We start from the raw sequence: 27,277 nt of genomic DNA, 5'->3' as shown, positions 1-27,277 counted from the left end.
TGCAAATATATAGCCCAAATTATATATTTTCCATCTATTCTGTCACTTCTCTTTGTCTTGTCTCACACTAAGCTGAAAGAAACTAAAGAAAAAAACGGTTCTATAATGCGCTAACGAATGAACAACTTGAGCGGTCGGGTGTATGTCATACAAGTACTGGTTAAAAATAAAAAAGATATTTCACTTAAAAAAAACTCAGAAATTCTTTTAGTTTTCGCTTTATTTTCCACTGCTTCCTGCTTGGTATCGTTACTTCATTGGCAAATAGGGAGCAAGTGATCATTGCAAACTCCCTGACAAAAGGGTTTTACTATTGCCGCGAGTTTCCAAACAGTGGCGTCACTGACATTCGTTGGGGTCTCATTAAAAATTGAACGCCACTAAAACGAGGAATTCATCTTAAACGAACAGAAATGACCCAAAAATTATTAGGACTTTTCCCCTAATTTTACTCAACACAAATCCTCATATATATAACTACTATTGCCAAAGCAAAACCAAATAGAGAAAATATTCTTAAAGAAATATTTAATAAATATAGGTTTTATTCATATAAAATCTTAGCACACGTTACGCTTATGACAATATAATATTGCACATAATCCTCCCTATTTACAAGCACGATGCACAACACAACCACATTTTCTCATTCCGAAAGGAGGGAGATAACAATTCAACCAATCACACTCATTTTTATAAACTTGAACAAAATTGAAGCAACTCCTTTCTTCTTCATTTCTGTTTTATGCTACATCCCAAGCTTAGAAACTCAATCGCCGAGGATGAGGATGAGGCTCCGCTTACGATCATTAGAAAGACGAGACAGCTTTTATGGGGAAAACTGTATTAGGTTAAAGAGGAAACTAGAAAAAATAACAACCGTCATCTAGCGTTAACCAGCAAAATCAATTCTAAAAACCGAAATAAAAATAGCTGCAATTATATTGTTTGTATTTCTTGTTTTTACTTTGCCTTGTATTGGGCTGAAAAGAACCAAGTGTGCCAAAAGAGCACAATAGCTATATTTGTGTAAACTAATCTGTCTTTTGCATGCTAATCTAACAATTTTTATAATCAATACAAAAATAGAAGTGCGTCTACTTTCAAACAATATTAGGTTAAATCTAAATCAACTTAAACGTTTAATAAGAATGAAAATTAAGCTATATTGACTTTCTCGTATCTGTTGGGTAACGCTGACAATCAGAGACACTAGAAGTGTTGAATTCATTTAAACCCACATAAGCAGAAAAGTTAAGGCGTAAAGCAGGAAAGACAGACGTAGTGTTCACCCAAAGTTTAAAAAGCATGCACGTGCCAATAATAATCTTTTCTCGCAAAAAAGGGTGAGGCATTCTTGACAAGTTATTCTAGATTTTTAAAATATGGAAACTCAACAAGACAATTTGCTTGGCCATTAAGTGGGCTAGTAAGTGACTACAAATCTTAAATGGAAAATTCCCCAACATAGTAAGCAATCCCTTAAATTATAAACAAACCTAAGGATCAAAATCTTCGTTAACCTAGATATAAATCTTAGTTCTAAAGTTGGCATAAAAAAACGCCTTTGTTGAACAAATATGGCCGTTTTTACCTAAATGGATACTTAACAGTGTTCTTTCAACTAGTCCATAATAACAGTCAAAAAACCTGAAATACATTTTTGCATTACCCCACTATCCTATAAAGTTTATGCCATGTAACCTAACGTCTTTTGAATCACCGTAGCCGAGCTAACTAGGCCTACCTTGGTAGAAAAGTAGTATTTTACTTAGAAAATGACCTAAAATTACGAAAAAAGAAGACACATAAGTGGGTTATAATATATGGCTCGTTTGGATGCTGCCATTTCTTACAGCTGCCACTTCTTAGGTAAGAAAAGATGAATACAAACAGGAATAAAAATGTTGAAATACAGTTACTAGGAAAATTTATTTTAAAACTTCTATACCCCATCTATTTTCTACGACTAATTAATTTTGCCTAGTCCCACCTTGAAGGGAACCAGTAGCGCCAAGATACTTTTCAAAAGGCAGGGAGAGAGAGAGGGGGGAATCCATAACTTAATGTGAACACAATGTAAAGAGAGTACTGATTACACAATGAGCTGCCTTTTCCGACCAGATGTGGCTTTGGTTTTATTTTTTGATTCATGAATTAGAATGAGGCTTTGAAAAGATTTTCATCCTTTGCCATAATCCTATCCCTCCCCTCTTATTCTTGGTATATCTCATATGCCCAAGCAAAACTGTTGGTGCCGGTACACCAGCAATATTAATGATTGGTCAGCCAAAAAAAAATTACATTTAGAAGCTGACTAGAGCCCAATTTTACTGGCTTATGTCGAGCGTGATTATCACTTTTCAACGGATATTATTAGTCCAGCAGGGGCAATATTCTAATTGGAAATTGTTTTATAAATTGGAAATAATTACAAATCGTGGCTTAGTGGGACAATGGTAAGGCTTAAAGCTAAGAAGTAAGATTCATGGAATTTAAAAACATCGAAATAAGCTCAGCTGCATATAGCCTTTTTATGGTGAGCACAAAATATCAGAGTTTTCCTATTGTGCAATCGGTTTATTCCAATTAACTCCTTGTTTTGAATATTCATACAGGAAAACATAACCAAATTAAAAACAAATTTTTTTACCAAATCTACGGTTGCAGCAAGAGGCCCAACTGAGCGGTTCAGATGCCACTTTAAAATTTTGATATTAGTTAACTTTTGATACTTAACTTTACAACTTCATAAGAATATTTCTAAAATTAAGAATTAACATCCCAAAATGACAAATATTTTGGCTATCAAGTAGATGACGATTTCTTTAGAAGGCACTTTGATATACTTCATATTGAAATGTAATTGAAAAACCTCTCCATAATTGGAAACAATCAAACATAAATCAGGGATTTAGGATCTGATCTGGGTCCTGATAAATCCTGGAATCATTACCTTAAATACATTTTTCTTGAAAGTTTTCCGTTACTATTTAATGAACTTAATCAATTCGGCTTTTCAATGTTTCAATAAATTACCGGCCTTATAAGGAGTTCGAATCTTTCCAACGCTGTTGTAACTGAGATTAGAGCTGCCACTTTTAACGGGAAGGTTGAGGGGACCATGGACCTCTGGTTTGTGAAGGGAGTAGGAAAGCTTTGGAATAAAAAAAATGCTTCAACAAAAGCTTGAGAACACCAGGCGAATCAACAAACCTTGCTCCTTTCTCTAGTTCTGAGTGACCCCCCCCCCCCAGAAAAAAACACCAAATTATAAATGTATTTTCATTAATTTTATCAGCCAACAACATAAAAGAAGCAGCGGCGTCAATTGGAGAGGGGGGGGGGCATTTGCCATGCTTGGATTTTGAAAAAACACATTTTTGGTATTTTACTTCTAGATGCCTTTTTTTTAGGAATCTTCATTGAATTTTTTTTTTTTTTAACGAAAAAAAATCCACCCCTAAATTTTAAGAAATAAATTTTAGCCCCCCGCTGCATTTTCGTGAATTGGCTGAACGGAAGAAGGATGCAATTCCCAAATATGGAATTAATGCAGTTGTGGAACATGAATATTTTAACAGTTGAGCGAATATCGACGCCCCTTTATTTAAAGGTTGTAACTGACATTTTAATCGAATTTTCGGTATTTGTCTTATAACCACCACACTCAAGATCTCGTGTCGCGAACATGCGACAATAACCGGTTTTTATGGTCTTTATACCACACAATATTATCTTCGGCTCGGTGGGAAACTAAATTGTAGCTATATTGTAATCAAATATTTAGTTGGTATTTTGGTTAGGTTAGTTTAGGTTACGTATTTAATGCAGTCTGGGTGCCCCCTTCCCCCACCTCTCCCATAATTATTTGTTGTAGTTTTCATAATTTTGTTGATAAAGCATTATATTTTCATCATATTTTGTTTTATTTCATTAGCATTAACCAAACTTCACATCTCGACAGAACTTGAGTGTGGTGGCTATAAGACACAAGTACCAAATTTTCTACCCTTGGAAAAGATCTAGAAAAACTATTAGACATATTACATTCAAATATTACTGTTTTACCAATTTTTTTCTATTTTCTGGCAATTTCATGCCTATGACATATACAAATATTTCGTTTTTTTTTCTTAAGCAAAATGACAACTTTGTCAGTTATGACCTTTACACAAAGTACCAAGGACGTTTTCTAATTTGAGACATTTCCAAAAATATAGCTCAGTAAATTCCTTTTTCAATATCAAAGATAAATGGATATTTAAATGCAGCAATAGCTATCTTAAAAATTTCACCCCTAAAATTACTTGGCTCAAAAGTACCTCCTCTAAAGACGTACTTTATGGCTGAATCTATGTTTATATGGCAACCATGTTTTCTTAATTCTAAAATTTAGCTTCGTTAAGGCCGCAGCGCTTTTTCTAAATTGCACCTACTTACCCCGCATTCAATAAGCTTATTGCAATTTATTTGTGTAGTTTTCGGCGTTCAATAGCCAATCGCAAATATTGAACCACATTCTTTGTATATTGTGTATTCTTCGTGCATTAAATCTCATTTCTTTGTATATTTATACATCAATATAAGCATACAAAATTTGTGGCTAGTTTCAAAGATTATATGGGGTTATAAGATTACTTTGATTTTTTTGTCCTGTTTTTTTGTAAGAAATTCATTTTGATGCTCAATATGCTTTCGGTAGAACAGAATAATCACATATATTCAATAACTTATTGAAACGAATTGCAATTAGCTATGTTGAACGTGGGGTTAGTCACAGTTGAAAAATAAGCAACTGGTCAAGTGCCTCAAATATTGAAGATTTTTTATTAAACTCGTTGCGCAAGTACACCTTATATGTGAAAATATTGCTGAAACTTCGTTAAACGTGCTCTTCAAAAGTTTTCAAGGTTAGTCGAATGGTATAAACAAAACATGATTTACTAAAAAGATATATTTTATTTCGTGATTTTTATTTATTTAACTAAGAAATAATTGTACATATTGCATAAAATTCCTCACAAATTTAATTTCACTTGTGAATTTCCAGAAAAAGTATATGTACCATAAAGGGGTGTCAGATCTAAGCCACCTCTGATAGGGAAATTTAACATCCTCGTTGTGCCTTATTGGTGGATATATACAATCTAACCTATGCGAGGAGGGGGGGGGGGCCTAACATTTTCTTTCAGGAATCTACAATCATGGCCCTTAGAATTTCTTATTAGTTGTCTACTTTAGCCTATTATCCTTTAAATAACGTATGCTTGGAAAAACTTATCAAATCCTAGGCTACTATGTATTAGTGATAAGCCATTAAATAGGCCTATTCAAGTTGGAATTGGACTATTTAAATTGGACTATTCAAGTTGGTATTTTCTATATAAAATATGCACGCGACATTTGCAATGAGTATACTAAGCTATATTTACTATATTCTGTAAGTTCTGAAGAAAAAAGAAAACCTTGATACTTTTGATTGTAATTCGAGTCCTGACACTGGAATTTTTAAGTCAGCTCAGTGCAACCACCAACAAACATAACAACAAACAACTTTCACAACTCTCAAATAAGCACAAAAAATAGTAACAAAAATAACTATATTTCTTTTTGATAAACAAAATTCAGATGAAACAAATCGTGTGCAATATTATAAGTCAGGTACATTTACCTAATATAAACCTCTTATGAAAAAATAAACTATTATTTATGCGTGGGCCATAACGAGATCTTACAACACTTTCGCGGAAGAAAAACATATTGTTGCATACATAAAAATCACTCCGAATGCAAAGAAATATTAACTATGGTCCCCGATAAAACTTCCATTAAAAACTTTCATCAACAACAGGAGATATATACGCAAAATCAATTACAAAATATAACCCTATAAAAATATTTCCAATCAAAAATTCGTATCTCCATTCTGATCAAACATAGTTGGGGCACTAAAAAAATAGGCTCACCTATTACCTCAATATCTATCGACTTCAAAGAAAGCAAAATATATGTTTAAGAAAATATACCGATTTTTTTTATTTTTCGTGAAGAATTCGATAGTATCTAGATAAATAAAAACTGATAACTAGTTTAAAATATAGATGATTTATAAGGGAAATACAAAAAACGAAAAAAATATGAGGCCATCTATTAACTGGATAACGATGCTATCTACAAATAACTTCCAACGACTAACTTTCGCGTTAATTAAATTTTTAATTGTTGAAAAAAAAAAAAATTTTGGGAACTTCTCGAAGCCTCTTAAAAGTACAACCTAATCTAATTCCTTCTTTCCCCTTATAAAAAAAAAGAAAAAAAAAAGAAAGAAAGCATGAGGCAAGGAAACAAAATATTAACTTTACATTATTTCTGTATGAATATTATACTTTTTCAACCCTTTCTCTATCCAATGTAATTAGAATATTTCTCAGAGAATTTTGAAGTCTTTCGGAAGAAGAATGATCAAAAATGCCCATAAAAAGAAATAACGAAATTTATTTTCCCAAAAATTTGTCTGGTTTAAACTTTATCGGAAAAGACTGGATAGATGGCAGGGGTTACTATTATTAAATAACTCCTTGAAATTTTTTAAGATGATTTGAGTCACCACTTGTTTTAAAGCCACCGTAGCCGCAAAATTCTTATTCAAGGCTTTTTGCTATTAATAGAACAAAAATATTTAGCAAAACAAAAACTGCAAAAAAAAAAAAAAAAAAAAAAAATTTTTGAAAATTTAAGATGCAACTGGAAGTGTTGATAGTGTTTAGCTTTCTTCTGGGGCGACCATAACCGCAAAATATGCTCACTCTTTAGGCAAGCGTAAATAGGCCTTTAATAAGTATTTTCTAATTATCTTTGAATGAATTTAGGTACGACTGTAAACAAAATATAGAAGACACCTTAGCTCCAAGTAATTCCAGATCACATTAAGGCAACCAATAGCAAGCACCATTTGTAACATATATCCCATATAGAGTTTATTATATATCCCATATCTCACGTAGAAACTGTGGGAGGCGTTTATTCTTTAGTTTAAGTGCCATACACAAGTCAGCGTTCATAGTACCAAGTGTTCTTAGTGTAGTTGGAATGCTTATTAATTTGGCAAACTCCACTGTTGGGTTAGAGCGATGCGTAAACACGTAGGCATACAATGTGTCCATATAGATCTCTTGAATTTTTTCCACTTTTTTTGGTTCAAGTAAACCAGTCCGCTCTGAAAAATAGAAACACATTTTTGTACACAATATATTAAAACATAAAACACAACACATGTATTTTACATACAAAACTTGCGCATATTTAGTACCGTAGATTTTTTTACTTTCTTTGGTTTATGTTTTTTTTGTGGTTTTCTAATTTTTTTTTTGGTTTTTTTTTGCAGCATTTTAAACATAATAAAACATAGCACAACATATGTGTGTAATATATTAAAAAATAATTATATATAACATAATTTGTATATATATATATATATATATATATATATATATATATATATATATATATATATATATATATATATATATATGCATATATATATATATATATATATATGCATAGCAAAGAAGCTAAATAAGATTGAAATATATATTATAATGAACACCCAAATATATAAGAAAAAAGCACATCAACAAAATGCCAAACATTTGAAACTAGTAATACATAAAACTAGCAAAAGCAGGCAAAAAATTGCCTACAACTAAGTATATCTAACCAGTGCTAATGCACCGTTTCGATTTCTTATAAGAGGAAAAGTATCAATAACTCCCCAAAAAGGTGGTTAAATCGAATCACAGCCCGTTACCACATTTGTAGGGAATAAAATTCAGTATTTTTATCACCTTTTTTTATATTTTTTAAAACTTCGATTAAAAAATTAGATGAGTCTCCTGCACCGTCCCTCAAACTCTGCACCGTGCACTCGCAACTTAATTTTTTTTTTAATTATGAATTTAGAATATATGCGAGTCTTTTCTTCTTTTGCTTGAAATAAACCTGAAATACATTTTTTCCATTACCCCACTAGCCTATAAAGTTTATTGCATGTGGTTAACTTCTTCTGAATCACCGTAGCTGATCTAACCATCTTGCAAGAAAAGTAATATTTCACTTAGAAAACAACCTAAAATTACGAAAAAAGAAGATACACAAGTGAATTGTAATAGATGGCTTGTTTGGATACCACAATTTCTTAGAGGTGTCACTTCTTAGGTCAGTAAAGATGAATATAAACAGGAATAAAAATATCGAATGAAATTGCTTGGAAAATTTTATATTTCATCTATTTTCTACGACTAATTACTTATGTCTAGTTCCACCTTGAAGGGAACCAGTAGCGCCAAGGTACTTTTTAAAAGGCGGGGAGAAGGAGGATGGGAATCCATAACCTCAATGTGATAAAGCGAGTGCTGATTACACAATGAGCTACCCTTTCCAACCAGATGTGGCTTTGGTTTTATTTTTAAAACCAATCATTTCATTTCTTGCCATAATCCTATCTCACTCCTCTTATTTTTGGTATGTCTCTTATAGCAAGCAAAAATGTTGGCGCTGGCTTTTCTTAGTTCGCTTTTCTGCTTAGGCAGCTCTTTACAAAAGCTAATACCAAGAAAAACGAAAGAAAACGGAAAATGCTGTAGAATTTTGAATAGAAGATAGTATGTGAGATAGATTCTGACCCAACAGAAACAAAGGACACAAAAAATATCTTCTATACATCAAAACACCCAGAAATATTTACCCCCTCGACTTGAGAATGAATTAATCATTAAGACAATAAAGAGAAATCACATTTACTAGCGTGTTTTACCACGAGTCCAACTGTAGCTCTGACGATGTGAAGTGAAATCAGTACAAACTACCTGGCAGACATGTCACATAAGGGGTAAAAGAACAATATCCATTGATTCAATTACTATGCGAATTTTATAAGAAGAGATACGTCGCTATGACATTTAAAGTCTAAAGCGGAAGAAGATAAAAATCACATGATGACAAAAATATAAAATAGCTGATGTCAAATACATGATTTGAAACATAGCCATATTTTCAAACTGTCTTAGGTCATCAAACAATAAAAAGGACCGTATCCATTGGTTCAAATACCTTGCGATTTTATGAAGAAGAAGAAGATACGTCATTGTGACGTTTGAAGTCTAAAGCGGAAGTAGATAAAAATCGCCTGATGAAAGTAATATAAGATTTATTGCTAAATACATGACTTGAAACATAGCCATATTTTCAAATTCGCTTAGGTCGTCAAAACAATAAACTGTTGACGCATTTTCATACCGATATAATCAAAAAAATTAATTACTTTGACGAACTTTTTGACCATTTGACTAAACCAACGTCATTAGAGAGACATTTAGCGCCAAAGTAGAGTCTTACCTAGAAGAACCAGAAAAAATAAAAACCAGCACAGCTTTAATTTATTAAAACTTGGCGTTCAATTAAAGATCTATGTTTTTTGAGGATCCATTTCAACCTGAGATTCTCTGAAACCAAGTGGATTGTTTTGTTTTAAACTGTTTTTTTTTTTTATTATAAAATAGTTAAGAATGGGCGAGTAAGGAAGAAATAGGCTACTTTTAAAAAAGCTGTTTAAAAAATAAACATTGGCCTTTGGGAAAAAGTTATTATTAAGTAAACAGTGGGTCAGTTTATAGCCAAAATAATAACAAAAATAATAAAAAGTGCAATTATCATTTTAAATTAGGCAGTACAATTATCATTGATTTTACTGGGTAATGTTAGATGACATTAATTGCTGTTTCTCAGAGACGAACTAGTTTCCTCGTTTATCAGTTCCCCAGACTTTTTGGTCAAACATAGGTCAAACAAGGAAAAAAAATATCCCCTTCCCCCTTTATCACGTCCTTGACCTCAAGATTGTATTTTTTTTTTGTTTTTTTTTTTTACCAAATATTGTCTACTAGTGAAACAAAGGTTTCACTGGCATATATAAATGAATAATAAATTAAAAGGTATGTGCTAAAAAGAATAGTTAACACTTTACCAAATGTTCAAAAGCGAAATTGGTTATTTATTTCTTTTTTTTACATTTACTGATAAAATAATTAGATTGGCTCCTGACTTTGACTGCTTATATGAAAATACCCAAATGTGGCAAAATGCCACAGACAATTGAAAACTAAAAGCTTCAGGATACTATCGAATATCTGGAAATACAGTTAGCTCTCCAATCAGTTGAAAATCCACCTCTTCAACAGCCTCATTGTGTTGATCACTCTGTGCGGGTGAAACCTGCGCCCTGAAGACAAAGAATGAGTACAACCTCCTCGCATTCAAGATGTGGTGCTTACTCCGCACCGCAAAGATCAACTACACCAACCACGTAGCCAACAAAGAGGTACAAAGGTGGCTGAAATCTCCTGATACAATCCCTGACAAAATCAAACGGCAGCAACTGCTGTGTCATGCAGGGTCATGTCAGAAGAATGGCACCCAACCGATTCCCGGAAATCGCACTCGAAGGAACGATTGAGGATAGCGACCGCAAGAACATCGAACAAATCTCCAGAACAGCACAAGAAAGATCTTCATACTGAACCCTGGTTCATGCCCTGTCAAAAGGAGGACCCCAAGACATCCCACGAGGATGGGCAAGATTGACTATTAAAACAATAAAATGTAATTGATCGCGAAAAAATCACCACAATCGATTTGGCAACTTAACTATTCAGCTGAAATCACCAACACATAAGGCGATTTTAATATCAGGGATCAAATTCAATCATCTTTTTTACCACAAGTGTTCTTTGCCAACTTTGACAGGTATTTATTTTATGGAGTTAATCGGTTTTCCAACTGAGCCACTGTATAGGAAATCCCAGAAAGACGGTAAAATCTGTTTCTAGGGAACAATCAATATATCTTAGGAAAGTAAATTTGTCATTTTAAAACAAGCAATTATTTTGTTAACTATAAGTTTAAAAAAATGTTTCGATCCTTTATTTTTATAAAATTTCTGTATCATTGAGGAGAGAATTTTCCACTGAATTTAACAAGTCTTCGAAATGGTTTTGAGTCATAAACTTAAGATACGATTTATTGATAAAGACCGGGGAATCTATCGCATCAGCTTGATTTCGTAGATTGCGCAAAAATTTTTTGATATGACCTTTCGTTAAGATCCAGGAATACCGTCTCAAATTTTCCTCCTGGATGTCTTTTTAAAGCTATTTCGTAATTAATACGTAGGCCTATAGTGTCTTCACAGTAGAGTGGTATTTTTTAATAGATTTCCTTTTGTATCCTATAAAAGAAGAGGGGAGATATGGGAAGGAAAAGGCCAAATGGGAACAAAAATCTCTGTCACAATTTTTTTTTTTTTTGAAATTCCTTAGCTGACTCCAAGGCTATATCCAGGGGGAGGGCACAGGGTTTGAGCCCCCACCCCTGAAATTTTTGTTCTACTCCCAAAAAAGTAGAAAAAAAATCATATAAACAAATTTTGATGCGTTTTTAAAGTTTTTACCCCCCCCCCCTCCCGACAAAATACTGAATTCGCCCCTTGAAGACTATTCTTCATAAAATATTGATAATGATGACAGTACTACCTAAAATACAGTGTAATGACTAAAATATAGCCGATAAACAATTAGAAAAAATGGTTTGATCATCATAGACCCTACACATAGAATATTCAGTAGTAGATTTAACGAATAATTTAATCCTTACCTGAGAATATCACAATAGCAGTAATCAACGCGTATTCAGCATTGTCAGTTTTAAGGCAGTACATTTTTCTGGCAAAGCCGTACAATTCGTCAGCTGTGTATTCAACGCCAGTCATGGCGTAGCGGTCCTTGGTGTAGGGCAGGTTATTGGCAAAAACAATGGAATCCGTTTCGGCGTCATATTTCCGAGCACCTCGCAACATCATCACTTCACTTGAGCATGCCTGCAATTTCACGAAGTTACAAGTGTACCAACAATTGGTGCAGTAGATAGAAATAAAACATGGATCCACAAACAGCTCTTTAAAGCATCAGGTTTCTAGTGAATAACTGCTAATATAATCCAAAAAGTTACAGTTGCTAATATAGTACCAGAGACCAAGCTTCGCTTGTTGAAAAGAAAGACTGTTTTTTAGCCAAAAAAAAAAAATTATTCGGGAAACCTTTTTGCATATTTACACTGACGAATTATTCTATACAGTCGAGAATCAAATTAAATTGTAATGTGCTTTTTAAAATATTTAACACAATCACTGATCTTCAGCAAAACTTATTACAACTATTCCAAGTATTCATGGCGCCATTCATATGAAGTGTTTTCGCGAAATTAAGGCATTAAACGAATTTTCCTAAGGTTGTGACCTACCTAGATCGTTTTTTCACACCGGCAAATGGTAGTATGGAAATTTCCAGAAAAAAAATTATTGTGCCGATTTCGAGAAAAAATTTACATATAAATATATAATATATAAAACTTTTGTGCATTTAGTAAGATAGTAAAGGAAAATATCAAAAGGAACCAACATACATTAGGAAAATAAAGAAAACAAATATTTCCTTTTTATTTGCTTCTTTGTATCACGTAAGTCTTTTTGGTTTTAGGTCACAAAATCCTAATAAATTCAATGTCAAAAACAACTTTGAGCAATAGCAGTTTTAAGTTACTTAGTTGCAACAATCAGCATCTGATTCGATCAAAAATTAAGCAAAAATAAAAAAAGCATCGCCATCTAGTCTCTAGCTTAAATTTTAAGCTTGATTCTTCATGGGATTAATGCAGAATTATGTCATGAACAGAAAAAAGTTCTTAAGTGATATGAAGCACGCAAGGAAATGAACTGGTTGAATGTGAGAAGCTGTCTACGAAATTGTATTCCAAAAACTAAAATAAAAAGCTGGATACTTAAGCCCAAAACAAATTTGATTATAAATAATGGGCAATTTATAACATTTTTTTCCAACAAAAACAAAAAACAGGTTTTGTATATAATTTTGTGCGTCATAATTATACACTTCTTTGCAACCACAAAAATTTATTGAACAGTTTCACCTGAAGTTAGACATTGAAATAATGACAATGTAAAATCAATTAACCATGAAACATGGCCTAAGCAAATTTTATTATAAACTTCCCACTTTGTTCTAGCCAAATTCACATTCAAACTTCTATTAAGTTCAGCTTGGTTTGCCCACATTGTTGCCAAATTTTTGGCGGACACGTTGTTGCCTCATTAAAAATTTTGGGCGGAAATCACGGTAGGATAATGATAGGGTCACATTAAAGGGGGACTGTTTTCTGGGAAAGGGACTAATGAGCACAAAAAAAGTTAACTTTATTTCCATTTCTTTTATTTTTTTTTTTTTTTTTGGGGGGGGGGGGGTATTTTTAACAAATAAAAGCGAAGGGATTAACCTTCCCTTTTTATAGGTGTGATAGGGGGCTTCAAAGCTAAAACATAATTAAAATCCGAAACAAAACACTTAAGTTTTGTAATCTAGTTGTAAAAATTGACAATTTTCGAGGTCGGCTTGTAAACAAGGAAGTTATTTTTCAGTCAATTACTCATTTGCTAAATTTTTAATTTAACATTGTTAACATCTTATTGTGATATAGCCTTCCAAAAAGACAATGCTGCCACTGACAACAAAATTACACTATGTTTAGCTGATTTAACTTAAGCTTCGTCACTAGACTGTTTAGCTTGAGCAAACATGCCGTTTTCAGTCTGAACTTGGGTCAGTACTTACTTTGAGTAGGGTGATTTGATCCTCACGAAGAAGTGTATCAAATCCTGGCAGTCGCTTTGAAAACTCTACGGTTAACTGTACAGTTAATATGGTCATCTCTGTTATCGTCCTAAAGCCTCGTTCACTATCATCTGCTTCCAAAGAAAGTTGCTAGAAAATAAAGAAAGAAGTATCTGAGTGTGTCCTAAATCATCCGAGCAGATGTTAAACAGAAAAAAATATATATATTCTAATCAAGAGAATGGAATTCGTGTCATTTTTTTACATCAGTAACTGGGGTATACTACCCCAAACAAATATAAATTGGATGAGCACATTTTATTATCAATTGAGCATTTAAATTACTTTTAACTATTATATGCATAAACAGTTCACTGGATCCCTAAGCAGACAACATTTTTATCCCCCCCTCCCAAAGACGAAAGTTTAATCATGTGTCATAATTACAATAAGTAGCACAGATTTTTGTTTAAGTTCCTTTGTAATTTCCATATACTTCTTAGAAATACTTCGATTAAAACTTTGGATTCAGCATATAACGCTACTTTATGAGTCTCTTTGAAGCTACTTAAATTTATTTTTGGACTTAATTTTAGGACTCGATTTGAAACTGATTTCATAAGGAATAAAGAGATTTAGTATAAAGCATTAACATAAATAAACAGGATTAAGGTCTAAAGTTGCTACAAATATATTTAGTACATATATATATATATTTAGTATATATATATAAATATAAATATATATATATATATATATATATATATATATATATATATATATATATATATATATATATATATATATATATATATATATATTAGTATATATATATTTATATATTTAGTATATATATATATATATTTAGTATATATATATATATATTTATATATATATATATATATATATATATATATATATATATATATATATATATATATATATATATATATATATATATATACATATATATATATATGCATATATATACATGCATATATAATATATACATTTTTGTAAGTCTGGATGGAAAATATTGAACAAATGGGCACGTTCAATATAAAATAAAGAATTTAGAAACATCAGATTCACATTTAAACTGGGGACGTCAATAAAAGATTTTTATTTTCAAATAAAATAAGAACAAGATTTCAAGTTGTAAAACAAATACAAAATCATATGCTAATGAATTCCTGAGAAATTGCATGGCTCAATAACCGAAACAATTCAAGAGTAAAACCGCGTCCTTCGGTTCTGAAATTGCTCATTTCCTTTTATAAAAGAGATCAAATTCCCCTCAGGTAATATGTCCTGAAGCTTAACCAAATTATTGTTTCCTCAAAAATGCGAATAAAAACTGCAAAATTTGACAAACAAAACTACTCTAGTCAATGTTAAAATAGATATTTGCATGTCAAGATAAAATCAAATCGAATCTTTTTTATTATTATATAGAAAATGACTCATATTTCAAGGATTTCTTTAAAGTAACATTTACAGCTCGGTGTCGTTCTTCTGGAAGGCTGTCACTCCGCTTTCTGGAGAAAATGACTTACAACGATTTCTTACGTGATCTTTATCCACGTAAGAGTTGCTTTAATTACGTTTTAAGTTGCTTTAATTACGAACAAATGGGAATATAACAACTGAACTTACCCTATGCGCATTATTAGTAAGGCGGGTAAAAACAAAAAAGGTAAGTAGCCAAAAATTCCCTGTGCCGAGACACAGGGAATATTTTCAGCAGTTGAAAATTTTGATAGAATTGGAAGACAAGTCTTAGAAATAATATTAGAATATTAGAAGCCCATGGTAATGATAATCATTAAATTTGAATCTAAAACATCTGAACGTTTGGAAAAGTTGGGAAGAGATGCTACCTGTTCCAGAAAAATTACGTAAGGTGTATTATACTCATTTGAGCGACTTGTTTGATTCCACTGCCTATAGTAAAATATTATTGTTGAATATATTTTATTATATCCCAATTATATAGTATATTTATTATATCCCAATTATATAATACCCCATATTATAAAATATTTATATAATATAATATTTATGATATGATATTGTCTTATAAATCTATAATATAATACAAATTTATATCATATAATATAATATTTATAATACAACTTTTATATAAAAGTTCTATGACACTATGGAATATCGTATTATACCCCAGAGATATAATAGAATATTTTATTATATTCCAGTCTAAAATAAAAATAATGGTTGAGTGGTAAGGTCATGCTTTGTGGATGAACGATGATATGCTACCAAAAATACTGATTTCACAAATCTAGCAGGGGTCAAACGGAGATATGGATGTCCTGGAATGGGATGAGAGAAGATCATAAAAAAAATTAAGGGGGATGGGAGCTCAGAGAGACTTCAAAGAGTGGAAATCCGGATGGAGCAGGATGAATTAATATACGTAGGTATGTCATCCACTTACCGACTTATTGTTCCAAAGAATTGTTAGTACTAGTAGTAGCGTCGAAATTTAGAGAAATTATAAATAAAATCTTGATAAATTGGGAAAGGTATAGAAGCAGAGCCGCCCCCCCCCCCACGTTCCTGAATATCCTGGATAAGTTCAAAATCATGCATTCCTGAAGTTTTAAGGAAGGTCAGACACATTTTTCCTGGGTCGATTCTAAAAGTTATGTCTCTTTGTTTACTTCCTTTTGGGATATCAACCTTTTCACTTTCTGATGCTGCTCTCTAAGGTATATGACAAAAAAAAAAGGAATCTAATCTTTAAAATAAACAGTGTCATTAATATGCCATATATTGATTTGTAATCTCTGTATATTATTTTTTGTGTGTCTTTCACTTTTTTTCAACAACATGGTAATGTTCCTATGGCCCTTTGAATTATTCCAATTCTTGCCTCTGATTATTCTACCTATCATCTTCGTAGTTCTAAAACTTTCGAATTCAAGCCACTCCATCAGCCAGATCGGACTTCAATCCTCTTACTGTATGCCACGGTGCCTGGAATACTCTGCCTGAGCCAGTCAAAAAGAGCCTCTTTTGGTACCTTCAGGAAAATTGATCTTTTTTTCTCTGAGTTCTGAATAATGCTTAATGCCTCCGTTTGGTGGATATCTCTCAGTCAAGTTTGAGTTGCATGTTGGGGGTGTTTGCGCATGCCACTTCACTCTGAATTGGTTTTCGACGGATATTGAGGGGCATGCTTTAGTTCGTCACTATTCTTTCTTAAGTTTTTTTTTTTATTCGTGCCTTCCCGGTTGTAGAGCCTTGCGGGGAGGAATGTAATGACGTATTAGTCTTTTAATATTTAAATTGACGGCTGTCTTCTTCATCCTCTTGATTGGGTTAGTATCGACACGTTTTCGCATAATCTCCCCACCGGAATCGAATTCTGGGCCTTGACAGCGGGTTTTCCTGCAACTGGGTTCAAACTCTGGTGCCGTATTACCAGGTAGAAATCAATCCCTCTGCACCACTTCACTGCTACAGGGCATACTGCTTGTTACTGTCGATCTGTTTATTTATATATCTGCTTTACTAACATATTGAGAATGGTTTTGGACAATGTTACTACAAGCCTCTTCCCCCTTCTCTATTTAGGAAATACGAGGGACGTTCAACAAGTTCGTAGAACGGAACACTTAGAAATGACGAAATAAGTTCTAACCCTGCATGCATGCTTATCTAGGTAAATGATATTCACAGCCTAAAAACTGTTTATTTTGCTTTGTCTTTTCAGGTATAAGAAGACTCCAAAGTCATTGAATCACTGTAGAAATGGATTTGTCACTGATCGAGTACAGAGCAGTGATCAAATTCCTTGTCAAAGAATGTTCTTCGGCTAGAGAAATCACAGATCGGTTGGCCAAGGTGTACCAGCAAGATGCTCCCAAGTATTCCATGGTCGCCAAATGGGCCGCAGAGTTCAAGCGGGGCCGTAAATCTCTGGAAGACGACCCAAGGTCCGGTCGACCTTTTGAAGTGACGAGCCCGGAGGTCATCCGGCGCGTGGAAGACCTTGTCATGGCTGATTGTCGTTTAAAGGTCAAAGAAGTTGCAACCAAAGTTGGCATTTCTGAAGGGAACGTTTTCAACATTCTTCACGGCCCTCTTCATCTCTCCAAAGTGTCTGCCAGATGGGTGCCTCAAAATCTTCAAGTACAAGATCGACAGCAGCGGATGCAGCTCAGTTCACAACTTCTCGAGCTCTACAGGAGACCCAGAAGACTTCCATTTGCGACTTGTGACTGGAGACGAGACCTGGGTACACCACTGGGACCCTGAGAGAAGATCGCCTTCAAATAGTGGAAACACAATGACTCGCCGTGTTCAAGGAAGTTTCAGATCCAGTCCTCAGCATGCAAGGTGATGGCATCAGTCTTCTGGGATTCGAAAGGTCTCCTGCTAATTGACTACTTGCCCAGAAGGTCTACCATCACTGGTGCCTATTACTGGGATCTGATGGTTAAGTTGAACCAGGCAATCAAGACGAAGAGACGAGGAATGCTGACTCGTGGTGTTCTCCTTCTTCATGACAATGCGCCGGTGCACAAGAACCGCGTGCCACAAGCCACAATCAATCACATGGGCTTCGAACAGTAGGCTCACCCACCCTACAGTCCGGATCTGGCTCAAAGCGACTTCCACCTGTTTCGTGCCATGAAGTCCGACCTTCGTCGAAAGCGTTTTGGTGACGATGAGGAGCTGATATCCACCGTGGATCAGTGGTTCAATTCCCAGTCACAAGACTTCTTCCAAGCTGGAATTGCGGCACTTGAACATCGGTGGTCTAAGTGCGTTGAAGTTAGGGGTGACTATATTGAAAAGAAGTGATGGTTTTGTTTTTATGAAATAAAGTTTTTTATGCAGTTCTACGAGCTTTTTGAACACCCCTCGTATAAAAATGGAAACGCTTTAAGCATTCATTAAAAACAAGTTCAATCTCAACCGTAGCCACACGAAAACTTGATTAAAAAGCCAGGTTCTCACAATAAAACAAATTATGTTGCCCCCAGGATCAAGCCCACAATACAAATTCCAAACTGAAGAATATAATTATCCTTTGCATAAGATATCTAATAGCATTTTTAACCTTGACATTAGGCACTTATTTAGACTAAATTCTCCATCAATATTTGGAACTATTCATGAACAATGCGATGAAGGGAAAAAACGTTATTAAAAGCACAAATAATTTATTAGTGCCAAATTATACCATTTTTGGAATGGTTTAGATGGTTTGGCAGGACAGTGTTTTACCATTCCCAAAAAAAAAAAAAAAAAAAAAAACAAAAAAAAAAAAAAAAAGCGAAAACGAATACAGAGCTAAGACAATAACTTGAACAGTACTGATCAATATATTAACTGCACCTAAATGTACTCCTTTTTGTTTTACTTTTAAGTGCTATACACGAGGCATCCAGAACACTGTCCACATCCAAAAACCTATTTTGGGCAAAAAGTCTATCTTAAGATTTTATCGCCCAATAGGGATTACTTTTGGTCCAAGTAAGGATTTTTTATCCGCATGCCCGAAACTCGAATACCAAAAGACGTCCTTCAGTGGCAGCCACGTGGTACCAGATGAAGAGGACGCCCCAAAAACACAATACGAGGCAGCTACCCGGCTGACCTCACAAATCTAAATGCATCAATCCAACTTGAATGGGAAGATCTCTGGGCGGCCACAGCGACGAGAGATGACTGGCGACTCTTCTTGGATGCCCTAAGCGCCTCTGGAGGCAAAGGAGGACCTAAGGTCTAAGGTAAGGTAAGTAGGGATTTTCCCAAAAATTTGTGGAATTGAGAACGCCTCCAATCCACGTAGCAAACCATTGCCATATCAAATGTGGTAGTTGAAAGCAATACATTTTATAATGGAACAACTATAAGCCACTCGTGAAACATACCAGAAACGTACGAATCAATTTCAGGGGAACTTTTTATCTCCTAGAAATTCCACTCCAACTAGAACCGATGCTAGAGCAGATTCGATTTCCCCTTTCAATTTTGAAGAGTGGGAAAACTAAAACTAAATGAGTATAACATATAAGCTTGTTGAGGCTTGATCCCTTATTTTTTCATATTAATTGGTCAAACTGTTGAACTCGGACTTTCTTGGGAGAAAGGAAAAAAGACAGTGAAGTTAATATTTCAGATTGAAAAGAAGAAATTAAAAAAAACACTGTTCCTATCTCTTCTAAAGAAAAACCAAGCTTCATGGGTATAAACTTATCCTTAAACCCCATATCATGGTTGCGACGTCAGACGCAACCATTATATGGGTTGAACGAACGAACTCTAGAACCATAGTAATGGAGAATTTAAAAACACGGTTTTGAAAAAAAACTGTCAAATTTTAACTAAAACAGATCCTGTTTTATAACTAAAACAGGAGATAATCGTTACATGCTCTAAAAAAAAAAAAAAAAAAAAAAAAAAAAAAAAAAAAAAAAAAAAAAAACCATAAGTTATTCTTTGGGTCAGGGGCGAAAAAAACTTTCCTGGAAAGCATAATACGAAAAAAAAATTTAATTTATATTTCCCCCCTTAGGAAACATCCACCCTGTTTGTCCGCACCTTATGAGTCTTTGAAAGTGCGGAAGGAGGGGGGTCCTTCACCCTCTAACAAACGGCGTCCAATGCACAAACTATAGAAACTCAGAAGTTTCAGATTTTATATAATTGAATTAGCAATATGGTATGATCTAACCTTACGTCAGGTTGATCATGGGTGGAGTCGTCCAATGATCTCTAGAATATCACTGACCTTGTCAAACTGAAGTCAACAAACTTATATTGCCATTTTTTAAAGGCGCCAAAAGTCTGGTTTAAAGAACAAGCGAAACTGATGAAAGAGAAAATACTGGCGCTAATCTAACACTAATTTAATAGTATTTAAGAACTAAAAACGCTATAGACAGTGCAAAGTTACGTAGCATAACTGATGGAAACATTCAAAACAAATTGACATTATTTTCATCAAAATATGAATCTCAATTTTGATTTCAGATTTAAAGTACAGATTTAGGTTTAAAATCCAATCCTAGATTTCCTTAAAGTTTGCATCTTTTTTTTTGATTTTACAACTGTTAGGGGTGGGTTACTATTCATAACAGAGGCTAGTTAAAAAAAACACAATGGTTCCCTTCCGGCAATGGCGTTTTATTTACATCTCGAGTTGAATGAAAATGAAAAGTAAGATGAAACTTAAAAAAAAAAAAAAACATTCTACTTATTGATGTTGCTTATTTCATGGTTTTGTTATGTACCGCTAGATAATATTGGCTGCTTTTGCTTTATCATTGCTGCAGCGGAAGCTGCAATCTAGTAAAGAAAAATCAAGGCCCATTTTACAAAAAAAAAAATAAAAACGTATATTTAAAAAAAAATGGCTGGTAAGAAATTGCATGATCACGATTAGTCTTAACAACAAAATGTTATTTCCAAAAAAAAAGTTTAAGGAAATTTTGAAATAAAGCCTTAATCCCGTAATAAATGGTATCGTATTGGAACAAAAAGTACACCATTGGAATCCCCATTGCCAAAAACCTTATTTAGGAAACTTGCAGTCCACTGTCTTGATAAACAAGTACTTATTTACATGGGTAAATAAGAAAAGTACTTATTTACAAGGGTAGCACTGATGTCTCCTTTTTTTGCTTCTTCATCAGAGACATTTCTCACGCTCTTTTGTCTGGTTTTAATCAAATAGAAATTAAAGAGGCCACTATAGTTTGTCTTTAGAGGAGGGACAAGTCAAAATTTCGTAGTGGGATTCCCGAGAAAAACAAATTTCTTCGCCCGAGATTGTTTTTTTGCTTTCTGATGCGCATGACCGTTTTGAGAATTTCATAGCTTAGGGGGTGCCACAACCTACTGGTACCATCCCAATTGGTGTAAGTGATATCATATCATATGAACCTGATAAACCAGAATTTTCATTAATGCATTTTGGATCCCACTAAATTTGCATTACTAGTTCGTGCAAGCAATCATTGAAACATACATTAAGGAATAGTTTTTGCCCAGTACTTTTAATAAAGCGAACTAAGGATTACCATATATTTATTATTACCATATTATTATATTATAGATATTACCATATTATTAGATGGTATCACAAATTACTTCGGAATGGTATAACACAAACTTGTTACTTGCGCTGTATAAACTTGGCTCATAGGGTCGAATGCTTATGTATTATTATGTGTTTTTAAATGTTGAGCAATGAGAACTAATGAGTGAATGAATTCAATTTAGACACAAGAACTTAGATGCCCATGTGATTCAAATTCAAATCTTCGGCATAATTTTTCTCGGCGGGAAGAAAGGAATTCAAGTTAACAATTGGCTAACCCAAAGACAATGTTGCAACCGACAGCAGAGTTAAATCAACTAAAAATAAGCTATTTGATTTTCACAAAAAAGTTTTTTTCTAATTCTGGCTGTCAAACCCTACGTTAGATACTGGATCTCAAGTATGTATGCTACGGACGTGGCTTTAGTAGAGTAATCACCAAAGATCCTCCAGAGCCATTGCTGGCGCAATAGGGGTAAAATCGACGTTTCGGTAGCTGGTTGTTTTTTTTACACGGACAAGTAGCAAGTCGGTTGCCCAACCATGCCACAGCGGATATCGATCCCTGGGATCTGTTGAAAAAATTCATTGTTTGTTAAGCAAAAAATTGAAGAAAAATTTTATTATTAAAGCTTTTTTCTTCCAAAAATCAATAATATTCTATTGGTTCGAAAAGGACGAAATAGGGAATATCTACATCACGCTGACAGACACATAAATGACAAAACGACGAGACAATCCTCCTATATATTTTGGGTTTTGTTTGGCCTTAAGGTGAACGTGTTAGCAAAATAGGATCACAGAGCTATGAGACCACGAGCATAACCACCTGTCCTAATACCATTAATCACAAAACACAGCGATCTGTTTCACTTGGTTTCATATCCAAAAAATTACAAGCTGTTTTGTCAAGGTCTTGAGAAGTCATCGACTTTTAAATTACGCAGCAATTCTGCCGGCTAAAAAAGAATATTTTTTAATTCAATTTTAATATTATATTAAGAATTTATAAAGTATTAATAATTTGAAATAATATTACGATACAAAATATAATATTTGAATATTGAAAGAGTATTTTGCAAGGGGTATTTAATAGGTCGATTCAATTACAATACCGTAACCTAAGAATACAGAAACAAGACTGGAGCGCAAGGACCAGATATATACCTCGGAATTTATTTTAGGATGGGGGGGGGGGAGAAATAGAGAAACAAATACAATTAAACAGACAAGAAGCAGGGTTTTAAGGAATACCGTGTATTTATTTGGATTTCAAAGAAGCCTATGCCCGAAGGCCTCCCTTGCTCCTGATTGCGTCTCTGGCATGGACATAGTCGAAGGAGGACTTACGGAAGAGGAAAAGGAAATTAGCTACATCTACGCCAAACAGGGGACAACAGCTTGAAAGTTTACGGTATTCTAAAAAAAAATGATGGAAAGGGAAGGCCGCTATAGATGGAGGTAGGAAAGCCATGATGTTTCATATTCTTCCTAGGGTTAAAAGTCAACATGGGAATCATAGAAAAGAGAAGATTCAAACTTACTGTGACTCTCCTGACATCTTCCTCACTGGGGTTTTCAAATTCATCCTGAAAGAAAACTAGCCGATGGATAAGCTCTTCTTGCTCCGCCGTTAAGCGTTTCCGTAGGGCAGCCAACGTGTAAGAAATTTCTTCCTAAGGTTAAGACAAAAGTTTAAAACAAATTATGTTTAAATTCAATATCAGAAGGTTAGTTATTGCAAGGTGAGCCCTTTGGGCCACACGTAATGCGCTACCATTCTCTTCATTTCCTAAATAGAAATTAAATATAAACAATAATCGCTATGACGGTAATATTTTTTTATACACTCTTGGTCCATAATCTAATTTTATCATAGCAAATTATTATATCTTCATATTAAAATGACTGTTCGAGATGAAAACCAGTTGATTGTGTACTATACAGTTGAAATTAGTGACATTTAAGCTTCAAAGAAAGTAGAGTTGAAAAATAAATAACAGTTTAAATAGGGATAAGTCCTTTTATCAGACAGTGTAAAAACAATAAAAAATACTGGATTTTTTTATCACATATATAGTGACCGTCATCAGTAGATATACTCATCAGCAGTATATCTGCTGATGATGGTAAATGTATATGTGATCGAAATATCACATATATGTATTGTTTTTTTCACTGTCTAATAAAAGGATGTATCCCTATTTGAACTGTTATTTATCCTCATGGAAAGGCAGTACGGTCTTCGAAAATACCTAAGAGTTGAAAAAAAGTAGCTACATGTCCAAGGCTGGTTTAGTATGGGCAATGTGGGGACAAAAGTTCTTGAAGGAGCCCCTCCACTCCATTTTAGGATAAATGAAAAAGAGTCGTCTAAACACACAACCAACTTGACTAATAGTCTCCAAGATTGGGTTCCAACCAATAAAATTCTTTTTTCTTGCTTTCTCTTTTCCGTCTCAATTTTACGCATGGTAGGGGTAATTGTCCTGGGTAAATTTCCACCTGGATATAGATAAAACTGTTCTGATAAGTTTTGCTCAAAATCTATTTAAGAGGAGATACCAAATCATTTCAAAGGGCAACTTTTACGAAGAAGGCCATAGGGAGTTATGAAATAACACAGAGAAAAAGTAGTTTGTCAGAATTAGGGAAGGGGTGAGGTAAGGGACTATGAAAGGTGACCCCAAGCACTGCAAGGTCCACATCTACAATAGTTATTGTGTCCATAATATATCGATTTGTCTAGAACAAAAGGACGGATCTATAGTTGTCATGTCTTTACTTAAAACCGAAAATAGAGTTTTTAGTTTTTAAGGGAATTGAACAGGTTTTTGTTCGAGTTAAAATTGCAGTGTATAAGTAAATAATAAGGGTATAGTTTGATATACATTACGGACAATTATATTAGGTAGTGGAAAGATTGGATAAACATTGAAAAGGAAACTATAGACTATCCTAAATGAGGACCTTGCCTGTTAAGTCCTCATTACTTAAGAGCTAAGAAACCAAAATTCAAGCAAACACCGAAGAATTTAGAAGAAAAAATAGAGAAAGGCATTTACACTTCTTTGATAAAATATAAATTTTTCTCTGAATATTGAATGAATGATTCGGAGGTCAGTTTGGCCAATTTAATAAAAAAAACCATAATTTAAGAAATAGGTTTTGGTAAAAAAAAAAGAAGTAAAAGTTACATAACTGGTTTAAATTTAGAGTACCGAGCCAATGAAAAGAACAGAATTTCTTGGTGTTTGCATATATTCCTGAATACGGAAAATGTTCATAAGTCTCTTCAAGAATAGACTTAGTCCAACTGACTTCCAAATATCTTAACTAACTGTACAAAAGTTTTCTGGGGGGTAAAATTACATAGAACCACAAGTCAAATAGGGATTCGTTTAATGCTTTCTTTTCTTATTTCAGCTGGAAAGTGTCCTAGGTACAGCACAGTGGCAAACTAGTAGGGGCCGGGGCGAGTGCGGAACGGTAGAAGTGAATGTTGTTTGCACGTGTGCTTGAATTTAGAGAGTGATCTCATATGTTTCAGGAATGGACTTACAATTCTCAATTTCTTTATCTGAAGGCAAAAGGTACTTTTTTGTCGATTTTTGTTAATGATCCTTTTATTATGATATATCATTTTGAGCGTATAAAGTTAGAATAAAGGAAGTATTCAAATACAAAACTTAAAAAAAACATCACATTGGTCACCTCCGAGCTCTTATACTGAGCCCCCTCCCCAACATATGAATAAATATGTGTCTATATTTTTTCAAAACTGTAGTTTCGTATTCACAACATTGGGAAACATCAAAACCAAATTGTAGAATACGCCTTTACTGAGACGAATACTGTTATAGAGCTATGCTGACAATACTGACGAATAGAGACAGAGAGCTTGAGCTATCCTTCATAATCATCATTCTGCAAGAAAATTCAAAATTTTAAAGTATCTAATTTATAGGAAACTCGACATTTTTCTTTCCAGACTAGTGCTAAGAAAATCAAATAGAAAAATTGTGTTTTTTCCAACCTTGATAGAATCAGCATCTCTAATATCAACAGCGGCAGATGTCGTTGAATTTGGCTTGTCTTTCTCTTTTAGCTGTTTCTTTGCTTCGCGTTTGACGGCACACTGTTGCTCCGGCACAACGCCTAAAATAAAATAATATTAAAAATCACATATAACAACTTTTTGTAAAATCAAATCAGGAAATCAATAAATAAGAAATTAAACACAATTAACTTTAACAAAAAATCAATGAAAAACAAGTCTTGGAAACCTATGCTCAAAATAACGGGGGAGACGTGGAGGGTAAAGTCCCAGTGATGAAATTGCACTTCTTTGCAATTTGTTACATACTAAATTCTCTAACTCAGTTTGTAGGATATTAGCGATGGGGGAGGGGGGGGGGTAGTAAGTAACTGTACCAGTATTGCAACACGACAAAACTGAGAGAACAAAAATCTTTCGCTTGGCCCAGTCGAAGTGAGCCAACATGTAGCGCATTAAATATTATATAATGGCTAAATTTGCACAATGAAATTTTCGAGCCCCATAAACTTCCTGAAATCCTAATGGCAAATTTTCAGTCTGTGAACTTGTTTGACTTTTCAAATCAAACCACATACAAGGCAAAATTGCAGCTTTTGGAAACCCAGGTTTTAAATTTCTTAGAATAAAACGGCTCGTACAAATGAGTGCATAATCGGATATTCAAAAATGAATTAGAGGATGTTCTCGGGTCTGAGGGATTACAGGCTTGTTTTTAGCACTACACTTCCACTTTGTATGCATTTTAAGTGTTTTCCCAATATTTCTCGCGGGGATATCCCTACCCCGCGTGTGCAGATATTTTTACTTTTACAGAACATACAGTATTATATTTCCAACAATAATAGTAATACAAAAAACAAAAACAAAAAAAAACTACATATTTTGTGGCATTCCATTCACCACCATTCGATCCTTCCTTCTTTTCTAGGAAGATCAATTTTCAATCTCGCCCAGAATTAATCTTTTTTCATTTAATTCCCCTGTTTCGCTTTGAGAAGGTCCATTTATGGCACTTGCGCGTTTTCGTTAAAGCCCTGTCGAAAGTTCCAGGCTCCAAACTTCAGGAATGTCTATTGGAAGTAGGGCAGACAGTTACCTCTTCCTCACTATCATGTTGTTTTGAACTGGCGTTCATGCTGCACTTCTCGATGGCATCACATGAGCAGGTTAATTCAGGCAGCGATTGACAACTTTACAACAATAGCAACAAAGTCATGAAATAAACCTTTTCCTTTTAACGCATCTGTGCCAAGAAATTAATTTAATGTCTCAAACGTCACGTGTGTCTACCTGTGAATCAACCTTGACTTTGGATTTTAAGGTGGGGCCCTATAAAATCTTGTCACATCAGAAAATCCTATTATTATGCAATGAATTTAATATATTTCCTAACTGTAAAGG

General features: G+C 33.9%; 1 protein-coding gene across 9 annotated transcripts in view; it reads right to left on the bottom strand.

The window, feature by feature from the left end:
- Positions 1 to 511: 511 nt before the first annotated feature.
- The window catches only part of EcR (Ecdysone receptor), a 257,170-nt gene continuing 230,404 nt past the window's right edge, over positions 512 to 27,277 (bottom strand). For all 9 annotated transcript variants that reach the window (XM_089090631.1, XM_089090630.1, XM_089090636.1 and 6 more), the window contains 5 exons: positions 25,853 to 25,974; positions 23,361 to 23,492; positions 13,737 to 13,886; positions 11,710 to 11,932; positions 512 to 7,219 (listed from right to left, as the gene is read on the bottom strand). In XM_089090631.1, the coding sequence (XP_088946757.1) occupies positions 6,984 to 7,219; positions 11,710 to 11,932; positions 13,737 to 13,886; positions 23,361 to 23,492; positions 25,853 to 25,974 (863 nt within the window). In that variant the 3' untranslated portion in view covers positions 512 to 6,983. The remainder of the gene's footprint in view (positions 7,220 to 11,709; positions 11,933 to 13,736; positions 13,887 to 23,360; positions 23,493 to 25,852; positions 25,975 to 27,277) is intronic.

Source organism: Artemia sp. Qi Xiang Cuo, chromosome 6 (genome assembly GCF_049724085.1).
Source record: "Artemia sp. Qi Xiang Cuo chromosome 6, ASM4972408v1, whole genome shotgun sequence".
Taxonomy (NCBI): domain Eukaryota; kingdom Metazoa; phylum Arthropoda; class Branchiopoda; order Anostraca; family Artemiidae; genus Artemia; species Artemia sp. Qi Xiang Cuo.
Note: the sequence above shows the minus strand (reverse complement) of the source record. Positions and strands in the feature narration are given on the sequence as shown.